This window comes from Otolemur garnettii, unplaced genomic scaffold, assembly GCF_000181295.1.
Source record: "Otolemur garnettii isolate 467f Iridium unplaced genomic scaffold, OtoGar3 scaffold00027, whole genome shotgun sequence".
Taxonomy (NCBI): domain Eukaryota; kingdom Metazoa; phylum Chordata; class Mammalia; order Primates; family Galagidae; genus Otolemur; species Otolemur garnettii.
In genome coordinates this window covers 327,040-342,411 of record NW_003852422.1, presented here as the reverse complement: position 1 = coordinate 342,411, position 15,372 = coordinate 327,040, and the positions used below count along the sequence as shown (strand labels likewise).

At 52.2% G+C, this 15,372-nt stretch overlaps 1 protein-coding gene across 1 annotated transcript; it reads left to right on the top strand.

Annotated features, from left to right (window-relative positions):
• Positions 1-1,699: 1,699 nt before the first annotated feature.
• Positions 1,700-15,251, top strand: KCNG2 (potassium voltage-gated channel modifier subfamily G member 2). The gene is made up of 3 exons (XM_012804264.1): positions 1,700-1,744; positions 1,968-2,699; positions 14,409-15,251. Exons 1-3 carry the CDS (start codon positions 1,700-1,702, stop codon positions 15,249-15,251), a joined length of 1,620 nt encoding a protein of 539 aa, XP_012659718.1.
• Positions 15,252-15,372: the final 121 nt, after the last annotated feature.

Genomic DNA, 15,372 nt, shown 5'->3' with positions numbered 1-15,372 from the left:
ATTCTCAAATTCCTGAACCGAAAACCAAAACTAGTATTTGTAGATGGGTGCTATGTGTATGTTGGGCCCACTTTAATACTCGGCCAGTGGTTGTACTTTGTCTTATCCTCACCCCTTGCTTGCATGATCTGATAGTCAGCCAGAGGAGAGACCCTGAGGACTTCAAAGGTCTTTCCAGAACATGTGCATGATGCTGGCATAAGTATGACATTTGTTGGAATTTTTCTAAGCTTTTATTCCCCAAATTACCTTTTCACACAGGCTTTTTAGTTAGGCTATTGTTTGTCCTGAGTATTATATAATCCACGCCTTGGTCAGTAATCCCTGAAACATTTTCCTATAAATGTTTTTAACGAACATTCTCCAGGTGGCTACCTTAGCACTGGGAGAGTTCCAAGTTACAGGAAAAAAGTCAAGCTCAATGTACCCACCAGAATGTTAAAATAATCACAGTCCTAGTGGATGAGGTCATTATCCTGTGGTGCAAATGTGGTATAGGAGCCCAGGTACTGCTGCTGCCAGAGCCAGCTGCTTGCTCCTAAGTGTTCTCATGCTTGGTGCAACCTTTTGATTAGTTGCCAGAGTTCAAAAAAATTAGCACTGACATATTTTACCATTCTTTTCAATGCTTTAAGGCAGGCATGGACTTTCAGAGCTCCTGATTCTACAGTTTCCCCATCCCTCAGAAATGTGCGCTAGGGCCAGGAGTGTACTTTCCTGGTATGTGTGAAGACTTTGGCATTGGCCTATCGTACCTACTTTGAGATCACTCGACTGGGATCATGTCTCTCCCCACAGATATCTAAGATGCCCTCAATGACTGTGGTACCCATCCTAAAATGTCTCCTAGTCACTTTGAGTTTGCATCCCCACATTGGGACTGCCACAGCACATAGGATGCCTTCTGCTTCCAGCAGGCAAAAAGCAAACTACCTTGAGCAGTAAATTTGGAGGAAGGATGGAATTACCCTTCAACAATGCAGAAACAGGGATCAGAAGCCTCTGCCGATGCTACTGGTGTACTCTCTTTAAGATAGTGTTCTGGGAGGCTGGGGCAAGTTTGCATGGCAGCAAACTGTGCATATTATGTGAAAGGTTCCTGGACCCTTTGAAGCATTTTCATGGACACCAGATAAAGAAACTCTGCTTTAGAGAAATCAAGACTGAAGAAAGGATTTCTGTCAGGATTTCTCTACAGACAGCAGTTTTCAACCCTGGCTGTGCAGCAAAATTATCTGGAAGCTTTTTTAAAAGCAAAACAAACCTCTTTTCTTATCAAAATGTTACACATACAAAAACGCCAAGAGAAAAGTATAATGGACCCAGGTGTGCCCATCACCCAACTCCAACAGCCATGGCCCTGGGGGAATGCTGTGTCCACACCAGGGCATCCTGTGTTCTTCCATCTGTGAGCACCTCCCTGCAGCCTCCAGGAGACTGAAACTACTTCCCATTTTCCACATACCACAAAACCATTATCGTACCTTTAAAATTTTCTTTAAATCATATACAATTCTAAGGTTTTCTCACTTACTCTTAAATGTCTTTTTACCATTGGTTCTTTCTAATCTGATCCAAAACAACGTCCACAGTGCATTTGGCCACGTTTCGTTCCTTCATTTCTGCCAGGCTCCCCCTCACCACTCCCCTTGGCCTCTGTTAAAGAGCAGGTGGTTTTTACATTCTTCTGAATACGCTGATGCCCAGCTGGAAACTGCGGCAGCAGCGTCTGCAGGGGAGCTCAGTAAAGGTTCCTTCTAACCCTAACCCTAACCCTAATCACAAGACCACCGCCCACACTGTGCAAAGTTTTGCTGCTCTCTGGGCGATGGGTCAAGGCCAGGTCGCCACTCAGAGGGGTCTCCAAGGGTCAGCTGTTTGGGAGGCAGAGGTGGCAGGAGGAGGGAGCGCTCCTGGTTCTTGGGTTCTGTGCTCTCCCGCCCTAACGCGCTCCTTTCCTTCCACAGGCTACGTCGCCTGATCCAGGTCGCCATCACGACCTCTGCGGGGGAACCCTGGACACACCAGCCATGGCCCTGATGCCTGGGCACGCGGAGCGCCAGGGTGCGGAGCCCCTCAGCAGAGGCCGGTGCAGCGCGGTGCGCACCCGGCACGTCATCATCAACGTGGGCGGCTGCAGGGTGCGCCTGGCCTGGGCGGCGCTCCAGCGCTGTCCCCTTGCGCGCCTCGAGCGCCTGCGGGCCTGCCGCGGCCACGACGAGCTGCTTCGTGTGTGCGATGACTACGACGTGAGTCGTGATGAGTTCTTCTTTGACCGCAGCCCGTGCGCTTTCCGCGCCATCGCAGCGCTGCTGCGCGCCGGCAAGCTGCGGCTGCTGCGCGGCCCATGCGCGCTGGCCTTCCGCGACGAGCTGGCCTACTGGGGCATCGACGAGGCACGTCTGGAGCGTTGCTGCCTGCGCCGCCTGCGCCGCCGCGAGGAGGAGGCGGCTGAGGCGCGTGCAGGGCTAGAAGGGCGCCTGGCTCCGGGAAGCCCGGCCCGCACCCTGGGAAGCCGCGCCCTGGGCCCTGGCAGGCGGCTGGAGAGAGGCCGACGGTGCCTGCGAGACGTGGTGGACAACCCCCACTCGGGGCTGGCCGGCAAGCTCTTTGCCTGCGTCTCCGTGGCCTTCGTGGCAGTCACAGCCGTGGGCCTGTGCCTGAGCACCATGCCGGACATCCGCGCTGAGGAGGAGCGGGTGAGAGCGGGCTCGGGCGGGGCGTTGGCACAAGTTTGGCAGCTGCTGGTGCCAAGGGTTGTCAGGGCCAGGTCCTAGGACTGGGCTGAGTGGTGCTAGGGCTGGTAGAGTGGGGACAGCTGGGCTGAGGGCTTCCTAGCAAATGGTGATCAACACGCGCACACCCCTTTCCGGAGTTGTGGTCGAAACCACAGGTGCCAGTGGTCTTGACCATCTGGTTAAGGGGCCACAGTGGGCCCTCACTGAGGCCCACACATTAGGCCTGGCCGCTGTGGGCTAAGATCATAGAGTCTCCAAGTTACATGCAGTCTCTGCTCAGCGGCCTTCTCCACTGGGAACAGCTTACCAATAAGGGCCTGGAAGTCTGACAATATGAAGCTGAATACTCAGCACCAGGGGGATTCTCCACCCCACCTCAGTCGTCCAGACCACGGGCATGCCCTCTACCAGAGCCAGGCTCCGACCGCAGCACCCAGGCTGGCTTCCGGCCTGTTTTCACTGTCTGAAACGCTGTACGTGGATGTGTGCAAATGAAAGCAAGCATATCAGCATTTGTGCACACTAGGCCACAGGATGTTCTAGAAATGTTCGAGGATGACACTGTCTCCTGGGCCTATGGCTGGGACTTCTGTCATCTGAGTTGGCAGGGTTAGTGGAGAAGAGAGTATTATTGTATTTGAAGATGTTATCCTGCAGATTCTGATGGCACTTTGCCAAAAACAGGTCACACCAGGAAGCAGACTAAGTCTGGTGGGGCAAGGACAGGGAACCCCCCATCTTGGTCCTGCTCCAGCCATCTGGGTGCTGTGAGAGGCCTCGGCTTCCCAGTATGGGTCCCCTGAAAGGCTCTGAGGTACTCAGGCTGGAGGCTGCCAGGATGGCTGTTAGGGTTTCTTAGGTATGTGAGAGAATGTGGGAAAGCTGGTGCCTCTGGCATCTACCTGCCTCCTGTGTGGCCCTAGCTGCACTTTTGTGCTGGCTGTTGGGTAGACCAGTTGATGGTGCCCTGTGAGGCCGCTGTGGCAAAGACTTCATAGGGGCATTTTACTGCACAAGGCAAGTACCCAGAAATGAGCACTCTGGTCACTGCGTGCCACAAGGAAGGAGTTTTGCATTTCATTAGCTCCTTTAAAAAAAAAAAATGCAGGAGAAATATGCATAAAACTTAACCATTTCCATTATTTTTAAGGACACTTCTTGGCAGTGTTAAGTACATAGCATAGTTGTGCAGCATCAGTACTATAATCTCCAGAACTCTCGAAGCTGTGTCCCATTAGACACTGACTCCATGGCATGCACCCCTGTCTACTGCCTATGCCTATGCCCTGGGTCCTCACTGAGAGGAGTCACAGGGCTCTGTCATCTGTGACTGGCTCATTTTACTTGGCACGCTGTTCCCAGGATCACCTGCCTTGTAGGGGACCTCTGAGCCCCTCCTGTGGCTTCCCCTAGACCCTGCATCAGCTCTGGGCCTCTGCCAGGGCACCAAACCCAGTGCTAAAGTGATGATCATAATAACAGTTGGGCCTGGCCCCCAGGGTGGCTTTGTCATACAGGAGTTATGAAATGTGCTCTTCATCACTGGTAATGGCTGGGAGTACCATCCCAGATATTTGTCTTTGCTGTCACTGGGCAAGACTACCAGAACCTGGCACAGGCAGCACTGAGGGGCAGAGTCCAAAGTGCGACTACCGGGTGTAAAGTCAAGGTGTCAGAGGACTGGCTCCTTCTGGGGAGCGGAGGGAGCATTCCTTTCCTAATGTTTTAGCTTACTGGGCGCCAAGGCCCTGCCTGCTGTGGGTTGCTCCATCCATCACTCCAGCCCAAGTATCCATCGTCTCCTTCCCTCACTCTGACAGCAACCCTCCCTCTTGTGAGGATGCTGTGATGACATTGGGCCACCCAAGTCATCCAGAATAGCTTTCTGTCCAAGGCCTTTCCTCCTCTGCAGGGTATGACATGCTCATGGGCTCAGGGTTCCACAGTTCCATGCCCAGCCACCACAGTAAAGACTCAGCCCATCTGCAGGGGAACACGCTTGCCCTGTCAGCCCCAGTGGTGCTAGCCTGGCACTTGTCGAGGGTCCCAGGAGTTAGCCTGAGCCCAGACACCCAGAGGAGGAGGGACATGTGTCTGTTCAGTGATGGAAGGACGTGTGTTCACACGCCCACCCTTCTGCATGTTAAAATTACATTGTCTTGTACTTTGCAAGCTTTCAGCTCCTACAGCCCTGTTGACTAAAATACTGATCTGTGGGACACATTCTTCTGATACTTTTTGTGTTGGGCTCATAATCTCGAACTCCCACCTCCTATTTGAGGCCAGGGAAAGTTACACTGGTCACTCTGTTCATGAAATCAGAGCTAGTTATTAGGGAAATTATTGCAGTATTTCCAGGAAAGACTATGATTTCATTTTGGAGATGTTGTGGACACATTTCCAGGCAAAGCCCTGTTGTGTGTATGTGCCTAACTGTGATAAAAAGGCAAGGAAGGACAGGCTGCCTGGAGGACTAGGGCACCCCGACGCTAGTCCATCCTCAGGCAGAACGTCCAGCATCTGCTGCAGTAGCTCACAGGGCCCAAGAAGCAGCATCTTAGCAGCACGAGGAACGTATGTTCTTTGATCTGGACATCAGAGCAGGGCTGTCAAGGGGCCCCAGGGGGAACTGCCAACCCCACCCTGTACCCCTGCAGCCTCTCCTGGGCTGCCCTGAGCAGCCTCCTCAGGGTCAGGACCCAGCTGCCATCTGAGCAGGGCTCTGTCCTCAGCACCTTTGCCCCATGTGACAGTCACTCAGCTGCAGGATCTTCCTCAGAAGGGAAAGTTCAGTTACCCAAACCCACTGCATCCTCTGGCCAGGCTTCCAGGTGATTTGCTCAACTATGTTACCTTGTCTGAGGAGACAAAGGTTAGAAACCAAAGCCATAAACATCTTTGGCCACAAAAATTTATCCTGAATTCTCTGACCCCCCGAAAGTAAATCCTAAATCAAAACATGCCAATGTACTTCATTACTCTCCCTTCTTTCTTGAGAAATAATCACAGAGATGAGAATCTGTAGATATCCCAACCACTACCAACTTGATTGGTGTTGGGTTTTAATATCAGAGCCACGGTCAGAGGACAGAGTTGCAAGAGGTGCTGTCACCTGTACAAAGGTGGGAACCTGAGGCTGAGCATGAACGGGATCCCGCACCACCAGAGCCCCAGGCCACCAGCCCTGTTGCACTGCAGGAACCACAGAGGGGACGGACAAGCATATCCCCCCCAGTGTGTGCACTTGAAATGCCTTCTGTGTGTCTGGCATTCATAGTGTAGCGTGAGGAAGCCTTATAGCAAAGATGGTGCCTCCCTTCTGCCCTTGGTGCCAAGACAGTGTGCCCATGTGCTGGCTACTGCAGTGGAGGCACCCTGGGAAAGCAAGCTCTGACCTCAGCTGGGAGTATGCATCTCCCAAGAAGGGTGTGTCTGCACTGAGACAGGTGATGGCGTGACAGTGTGGCATGTTGCTGCAGCTTCCTGAGTACAGCTATTGGCTCCCAGCCAGTGGACACTGCACTACAGCCCATTTTGGGTGACTCACAGCAAACAGCTGTGACCCTGCTTCCTGCCGGGCTGCTAGTATGTTGCTGGCACTGTCCTCAGTGGAGCTTTGTGGCCTAGAATTCTGTTTTTCAAAATAAATCACTCTCTTTCACATTTAGCCTAGTATTTAACTGCATGAGTTGAGTTTTCCCTTTAAACTCATGTGATTGAATTAAGAATAGTCTAAGTAGTTGTAGATTTTGTAACTGGATTTCAACTCTTGATTCACCAAGAACATTTTTTGCAGCAGCAGCAGAGGCTGTGCAAAGTTGCTGCTGCTGCCCATATGCACCTATCACACATGTAGAGTTTCAGCAGCTCACAGGAATGAGAGCTTTGCTATTTCGAACTATGTTTGCCAGGTGCCTCCAGAGAATGGAAGGAGGTGTGGGGGGAGATTCCTGAGGCTCCAGCTCTGTGATGAAGTAGGCGTCCCCATCTGCAGGCCACTTGCTGCGAACCCAGCAGAGCCTTCGGGGTGAGCTCCCATCCCAGGGTCTGGGCAGTTCTGTGAATCTGAGGCCACAGAAGGCTGCTGTTCTGCCAGGCACAGGAGAGTCAGGGTCTGGGTCAGCCTTCCAGCTCTGTGCAGGCTGGTGGTCTGCTCCATTCAGCTGCACCCAGATGTCAGCCAGATCTCCTTACAAGGTCCCCTGAGCGAGGCTGGAGCAGATCTTTCTGTGCCCGGTGGCTAGACAGCCTGCCCTATCATGGGAGCTCTGGTGTGGCCTTACTGCCCCATGCCCTGTGGGCCTGTGGTCTCATCACAGCCCCACAGGCTGGCCCCTACATGATAAGTCTCACCAGCATCAGCAAAATACATTTTATGTTTCTCACAATCTGTCCTCCAGGTCCCTCAGGGCAGGACAAGGGTGTGATGAGGGCAGGTTCTTCCCCTCCCTGGAGCCAGGGAAAACCAGTTCAGAACCAGCTGGCAAAGGGTGCCCTTGGGGTTTTGAACAGGGCCTGGGCTGCATCCTGACGGCTGTGCTAGTTGGGCTGCTACACCAGACCCAGCCTCTGGGGGCCTGGACAAGCAGAGATGTCTCCTCTGCACCGTTGGATGTGGTCAGTCTGCTAGGCAGGTAGACATAAAACACAGAGTGTTCCCCTCTGCTCCCTGCAAATTCTGCAGGGAAAAGATAGATTGTTGTTTTGGATTTTTGCTTTGGTCTGAAAAAAGAAAAAAGTACTCAAGTGCTTGGAATAGAACCTACAAGGTTCTTTCTTCCATAATCTATCCAGTGCCTGGGTCTCCTCCCTGTCCCTATAACACAGGGTATTGGTTACGTTCTTAGACTGACAGCCACAGGGTAACACAGGCTATTGGTTAAGTTCTTAGACTGACAGCCACAGAGTATTACATTGTGTATTTCTCTTCAATTTCCTCATCCAAGGTTAAATTGTTTTCAACAGTGTTTGGCACAACCAACTAAGTGGTAGCTCCTTCTGCTCTTTTGCAAATGAGGGTACCAAGCACAGTGTGGCTCCAGGGTGGGGACCCTGAGTGCACAGTGCAGTTAGGGCATCCCCTACCTAGGCCTCTGACTTCATCTTTCTCCAGAAGTTTCTCTAAATAACCCAGGAGATGTTGGTCTTCAAAAATAGTGGGAAAGCTCCTCAAGAGCATCGGGAGAAAGAAAGTGCTAGAAAGAAAGCCATACAGCAGCAGGCTTCCCCCCAAAGGCAAGCAGCAGCCATGTGTGGCACCCCATAAGCAGTTGGCAGGTCAGGGACAACAGGGGGTGGAGAGCTCTGCTCAGTGCCTGGTTCTGGGGGCCTCCTCCATCCCCAGGTGCCCTGACCCTACTGGAAGAGGCACAGAAAGAGACCATAGTGCCTGGCCACCACTAAGATGTGGAGTTGGACCCTTCCTTGTGGCTTCCTGGAGGCAGAGTGTGAGACCTACCATCTGCCCCTCATCTGTCTCTCCACCATGGGGGCCTTGTGCCAGTGGCAGCCCAGAAAGGCGGCCATAGTTTAGGCTGTTAGGTGAGGGGAGGTGCTATTGGCTACCTAAATGCCTGGAATTTAACCACCAGTGCCCACACCTTGTGCCAGACAGCAATCTATTCTCAACACTACTCTCTGTAGCTGTTGGCACAAGAGTAGCTATGAGAATATTAAGAGTTTATTGGAAATAAGTGGCATAGAAGGATTTCTCCAAGTGTGTAACTCTACTGCCTCCCAGCATTTCCCAAAACAGGACTGAGCCATTCTGATGCATCAGCTGCATATCAAAGGGAACTAAACTCATCCAGGCCTCAACTCATTAGGCACTACCCTGCTGGGAGGAACAAACCTGAGAAATTAAAGTTCAGGTGGCTTCAGCTTCATTTAAGCTTGAAATATTGAAGTATAAAACAAAGGTATGTTTTCAGTAAGAGGACATTAATTATTGTGTCTTAGCTACTCCCAAACCAGGAGCTTCTGCTATTATTTTACCAACAGTACTGATGTCCAGCTCCCTGAGGAGCTCAGGAGGGTTGGGGCTAGGGACTGCAACTGTGCTTTACAGGTTACCTATTTTTCTTCATTATTGGAAGATTAAACAAAAAATTGTTACAAATAAGGGACTGAAAAATAAACGTACAAAAAGTAGTCACTTCCTGTATACTATCAGATTTGGAAAATCTAAGAGAAGACTATCTCGTAACCATAGTAACGAAATATGAGCTGTTCAGGGGGAATCTGAGTAGGGGAGGTTCAATGTGCACAGGGACACAGTGACTGCTGAGGCTGTGAGGATGATGGAATAAAGGGCTGGCATTGGGCCAGGTCAACATCCTCTGTCCTTGAGACACCAGCTGGGTTGTTGAGCCTCTGGGTCTGCATCCTCCTCCTACAGGAGGAAAGCTCAGGCATCTCCACACAGTGGTGAGAGGGCTTGCAGTGGCCCAGCACCCAGCCTCATGGATGTGCTTGGGTTATGCATGCTGATGTCCCCGAGGCCAGAGCCCAGGGTTGGTGTGGACTTGGGAAGATGGGTTCCTTGGGGGCATTATTGTAATAATCTACACCATCCCAGACATTAGACCACACTATCAACAGAGCTAGGCATGTGTACTTGGTAACGACAATGTGCTGGCCTCAGAATGCAAAGGTGAACAAGCATGGAGCTGGACCAAGTGAGGGCATGTTGCGAGCGGTGATGGCACACCAGTGAGGAAGAGTGGCCACCTCCACGGGTGATGCTGGGCACTGTGTAAATAAGTCCAGCTATATTGGACTACTGAAAAAACTAAACCCTACAGTTAATAAAAGGAAGTGTAGCTGGGTATGGGAGAAACCTCTCTAGATTTGGTAAGAAAGCCAGAAACGATAAAGGAAAAGAAATAGTTGACAATATTAAAGTAAAAAACTAATGAAATCCCTCCCCAAATTTAAATAGTTGAAGAACTGTAATCTAAGCATAAAATTGCAATCTATATGACAAAGGATTAACATCCTTAATATATAGAAAATTTCAACAAATTAATCAGGTAATAAAGCATCAAAGTGGGAAAGGCGGTGATAGCATGAACCAGAAGTCAACAGAGAGGGTTGTCACTGTCCAAGAGTGCGGGGAGGATAGTCATGAAAGAAGCACTCACGTGAACAGCACAAACCACTCAGCCCATGAGCAGAGGCTCAGATGACCACACTGGTGTCTGCCCTGTCATGAGTTCTCAACAGGGGAGTGAAAATGGAGGCACCCATGTTAAAGGTGCAGACCCTTTGCCCAGAGAGAAATTGGCATGGTGTGTTCAGGACGTTCTCTGAAGCTGTCTTTATTATAGATGTCTAAGGAAAACCCAAAGTCTGTAGAGAAATGTAAAAAGCTGAATATATGTGACCATGGTCCAGGCATACATGCCCTCAAGAGTCTTGATAAAATTTACCACAAACCAATACATGGAAGTTGGACACTGGTTCAGCCCCCAAAGATGGGAAATCTCAAAGTAAGGGTTTACAGGTGGTAGATCGGTTTTAGGATTCTTCAGTTGGCAATTTTTAAGTTTTGTCTAAAGATGTGGGCCCGTAGGAAGGAATGCTCGAGTTTTAAGGCATCGAGTTAAAGCCAGGTTTCTCTGTCCTGTGATGCTATTCCCAAGTCAGGCTGGCAAATCAGCCACATTATAGCAGGTTAATAAAACTTGTTTAGTGAGATTTTATCATTTGTAGGCATGACTCACCAGGCCTCTTATAAAGGAATTTGGGCAAAAGGTCAGAGTTCAGTCCTCATAGGCAAAAATTGCAAAAGAAAGTTTGGTAAGAAAGCTTTGCTAAATATCACCAATAGCGGCTAGTAGTGATAGTCTAGACAATTCAAACCAACTTAGATGCTGCAGCCCAAAAGCTGGCTTAGTTAAACATGCATAGACACACACACAGCCTCCCTCAAAGCTTCAGAAAGCTAATAGGAGAGAAGAATCAGGACAAGGGGAGCCAGTGCCATTTGCTGCCTGCGAACAAATGGCCAAGGGGCTTGAAGATTAGCCTCGGTGTGCACAGCAGCCTCCATTTCTGGTGCTTGGTGCAGAATGTTGCACTCAGCAGAAACCACAAGCAGGCTCATTTTAGCAAGCCGAGGGCAGGGTACATAGAGAAATGGTATTTGTTTCTTTACACAGGGCCACACAGGCTAACTGGCAGAGTCCTGGCAGGAAGGTTCACAGATGATCTGAAATGAGTGTGTTGTTTCTGGGAAAAGGACTGTTGTGTGGTTTCTAAACAATGTGTTCTCTTAAGGAATTAAATATTCCTCTCCTGTTTTTCTACCTGCATTTAAATACAAGAGCCTGGCTCGGCATCTATGGCTCGAGCAGCTAAGGTGCCAGCCACATACACCTGAGCTGGCGGGTTCAAATCCAGCCCGGGCCTGCCAAACAACAATGATGGCTGCAACCAAAAAAAATAGCCAGGTGTTGTGGCAGGTGCCTGTAATCCCAGCTACTTGGGAGGTGGAGGCAGGAGAATCAGCTTGAGCCCAGGAGCTGGAGGTTGCTGTGAGCTGTAATGCCACAGCACTCTACCCAGGGCAACGCTTTGAGGCTCTGTCTCAAAAAAATAAATAAATAAATACAAGAGCCCTTTCTATGGATAACTGACAGGAATAAATCTCAATTCAGTTTGAAATCAAACTGTTATAAATTCATAGTGAAATGAGTTAATAAATATTTTTTTCAGATACTCGGCGCTAAAGACATAATCTGTACACAAAGGCGCTGATAAATAAATTAACAAAGATAAGTTTTTTCTGAAGGGTTTCACCTTTGTAGCATTCAGCAGCTCTTCTACGGTCACCTGTGGGCCAGGCCAGAGTCCAGTGAGGAACCCTCCCAGGTCCACCCAGCTTAGCCACCTTGCACCAGGGTTTACTCTGCCCAGAGCAATGGCTTGTGGTTAATGGCTCATCAGCACCATGGCAGGCTCATAGCCCTGCATTTGTGATGCTCTGAACTGAGGACAGAGTGGGGGAGTGTGGCTGTACCAGGTGTCCCCTGAGCCTCCTGGGGGCACAACACAGAGCCAGGGCAGCTGCTGTTGAACGGGCAACCTCCATTACAAAAGAAACCTCGTCTATCCTGTCTACTCCCACTGGAGAAGGGGAGCCCTGTCCAGGTTGCCATAGAGAGGGCAGAGGCTCAGATGCAGAGGCAGGGCCAGAGCTGGGCCCACAGGAGTGGGTGGGCTTATTGGTACAAAGACTATCACCTACCACCATAGAGAGAGGGCAGGTAGGGTGCTGCAGGGGCCCCTTCTGGGTTAGGGAGGACAAAGTTGGCCCTGGCTCAGGCAGCCTTGCTGGTAAGACCCTGTGGCCACAGGTCAGGGTGGAAGAAGCTGAGTGGCCCAACGAGGGCCCAAGGAGCCTGGATGTGGGTGAGGACATGGGGGCACATGAGAGCTAAACTCAAGGCTGGGCTCACTAAGAGCCAGGGGGTATAGCTGTGAGGGTATCTCTGAGGCCCTGGGCTAAGGCAGCCCCTTCTTATTCCATGTTCAACTCCCAAAGCAACTACACCGGGCTGTGCCCCACCAGCCCGAAGCCCCTGCTTATGTGCGGCTCTATGGTCTCTGCGGGTAGGAGAAATGAGGGACTTCAGGGGGTCCCACTTAGGGGCACACCCCAGAGGGGTGCAAGGGCTTCCAACACTGGCTCCCCAGGCTCCCACATCCTGAAAGGTGCTGGGTGGTCTGCCCAATGCCTAGCCCAGATCCTGGGCAGCAACACGTGGCCAGTAATGAATGGTCCAGGATTGGGGTCCGTGCCTCATGAATGCAATGCTAGTGGGCTGACAGATACACTTGTGGGGGAGCAGCCAGCTCTCTGGATAGACAGGCTTAGGAGCTGCTGGCTATGAGTGCCTGGCCCAGGGCACAGACAGGCCTAGGGTGGCCCCATAGGGACCACTGACCTCTGCACTGCCATGTATCTACAGCTCATGACAGGAGTTTGTGGATTGAAAAAAACTGGTCACTGAGCTGGACCTGTTGTCTGAAACATCAGACCATCCTGGAGGTGACATCTCACTGGGTGGCAGGATGTCATGGTGCTGTCTCCAGGTTTTGTCCACTTCTGCCAAGGAGCCCCCAACCCCAGACATGGGGTCTCTGTCTTCTGATGCTCAACAGGGACCCAACCTATGCAGGTCAGGCCTCGCTTGGGGAGTGCACGGGCTGGACACCTGCCCTGGGTCCTCCATGGTGTGAGGTGGGCCCAGGGCTCTGGGGAATTGGGAGCTTGGCTGTGCCCTCCCCTCTGTCATTACGGATTCCCCTCAGCTCCTGCACAGCCAACCAGGAGCTGGTTCTGCCCAATCAGTGGGTCCACTTGGTTAACCCACCCTAGCCAGGCTGCTGTGCCTCCCTTCCTGCCAGATTCCCACCCCCACAGGGCCTTGGGTGACACCCCCACACACTCATTCCAGCCATACACTGGAGAAGCTGCCCAGAGATTTAAGAATTTAATAGTTTTATTGAGATATGATTCAATACCATACAGTTTACACACTTAAAATGTACAATTCACCACTGTCCATTTAGCATATTGTCTTCTCCCCAAGGGAGCCTGTGCTCCAGGCAGCCCACACCTCCCCGGCAGCTGCTGACTTGCTTCTGCCTCTGCTGACCTCACACTGTCTATGATAGATACGTGCATGGTACTCCAGGTTGGCCTCTTTTGCATCAGGAGTCTTCAGGGTTTGTGATGTGGCTTGTCCCTGCTTGATCCTCTTCAGGACCATGACATGCCACTGTGTGGGCCACACTTGTTTATCTGCTCCTCCACTGAAGGACACCTGGGCTTGGAGGTTGCCATGGAAGCCTCTGCTATGAAATGCCTACACTGTTTTCCTTTCCTTGGGGCAGGACCCAGGAGGGGACCTGCTGGGTCAGACATTGGCTCTGTTAAGTCTGTTGAGGGGCTGCCAGACTGGCTTCCACCATGTTATGTGGTGGCCAGAGCATGTGAGTGTCCAGTTTAGGAGCTGAATACTTGATGGAAACAGCATCCTATGATCCCAATGCCTTGCCTCTCCCGGCCCAGAATCATCATCGCCTTGTGTGCCCAGGCAAGGGAAGCCAGCCCTTGCCCTATTGGTGTACCAATATCTCACTGGGTGGCAGGACCCACCTCTGCTTCATGAGTGGGGACTGGGTTGAAGGGCCCCATCCCTCCACTGGACTCTCCCTGGGCCCTCCAGGAGCTGAGGGAGAGAGTCTTCTTGGCTGCAGCCCATCTCAAGTGGCATCTGCGCTGAGTAGGGAGCTGGGCTCAAATACTACAGACTAACCTTTCTTACTGAATTTTCAGATTTTCTTGAATAGATGTTTCTTCATCTGCTGTCTGCTCAGAAGTCCAATTCCAGAGGCTTTAGGGTTTTTTAGTGATTTTCATCAGTTTCCCGGGTTGGCCAAACTCATCACCACTCATGGCATAGGTGGACCTCCAATTAATTTTTTTTCAACAGGAATTGGTCCTTTTCCGGCATTTGTACACTTCTCAGAGTGGGGGGGTGGGAGAAAGGCCAGTCTCCTACGACTTCTCCCAGTCCTGGGGAGGAGGAGCGCCCGCCCCGTCCCATCCCCCGCCCCCCCCCTCCTGGCACCCCAACCCCGCATCCCCTCTCCCTCCAGGGCGAGTGCTCCCACAAGTGCCGCAGCCTCTTCGTTCTGGAGACGGTGTGCGTGGCCTGGTTCTCCTTTGAGTTCCTGCTGCGGTCCCTGCAGGCCGAGAGCAAGTGCGCCTTCCTGCGGACACCACTCAACATTATCGACGTCGTGGCTATCCTGCCCTTCTACGTGTCGCTCCTCGTGGGCCTGGCGGCTGGCGGCCCAGGGGGCACCAAGCTGTTGGAGCGCGCGGGGCTAGTGTTGCGGCTGCTGCGCGCGCTGCGCGTGCTCTACGTAATGCGCCTGGCGCGCCACTCGCTGGGGCTGCGCTCACTGGGCCTGACCGTGCGTCGCTGCGCGCGCGAGCTCGGTCTGCTGCTGCTCTTTCTCTGCGTGGCCATGGCGCTCTTCGCGCCGCTCGTTCACCTGGCTGAGCGCGAACTGGGTGCGCGCCGCGACTTCTCCAGCGTGCCCGCCAGCTACTGGTGGGCCGTCATTTCCATGACCACCGTGGGCTACGGCGACATGGTCCCGCGAAGCCTCCCCGGGCAGGTGGTGGCGCTCAGCAGCATCCTCAGCGGCATCCTGCTCATGGCTTTCCCTGTCACCTCCATTTTCCACACTTTCTCGCGCTCCTACTCCGAGCTCAAGGAGCAGCAGCTGCGCGCCTCTAGCCCCGAGCCAGCCTTACGCGAGGACAGCACGCACTCAGCCACGGGCACAGAGTACAGTTCTCAGGGCCCGGAGGGCACCGACCTGGCGCCGACACCCTCCCCGCGCGATGCAGAAGGGGTCGTCTGGCCTGCAAGCTTGGAGCGATCCCTGGGAAGTCACCAGCCTTTGTCCTCCTCCTCCATTTCCTTCTGATTTTAAGTTTTCTACGGCTAGCTACATATACATCAAGTCCCAGGAATTCCGAGCCTGTAACCAATGCGACCGCCACGCGTGCCCCAGGCCTCACCCTGCTGCCTCTGCCTTCAGCCAGAGC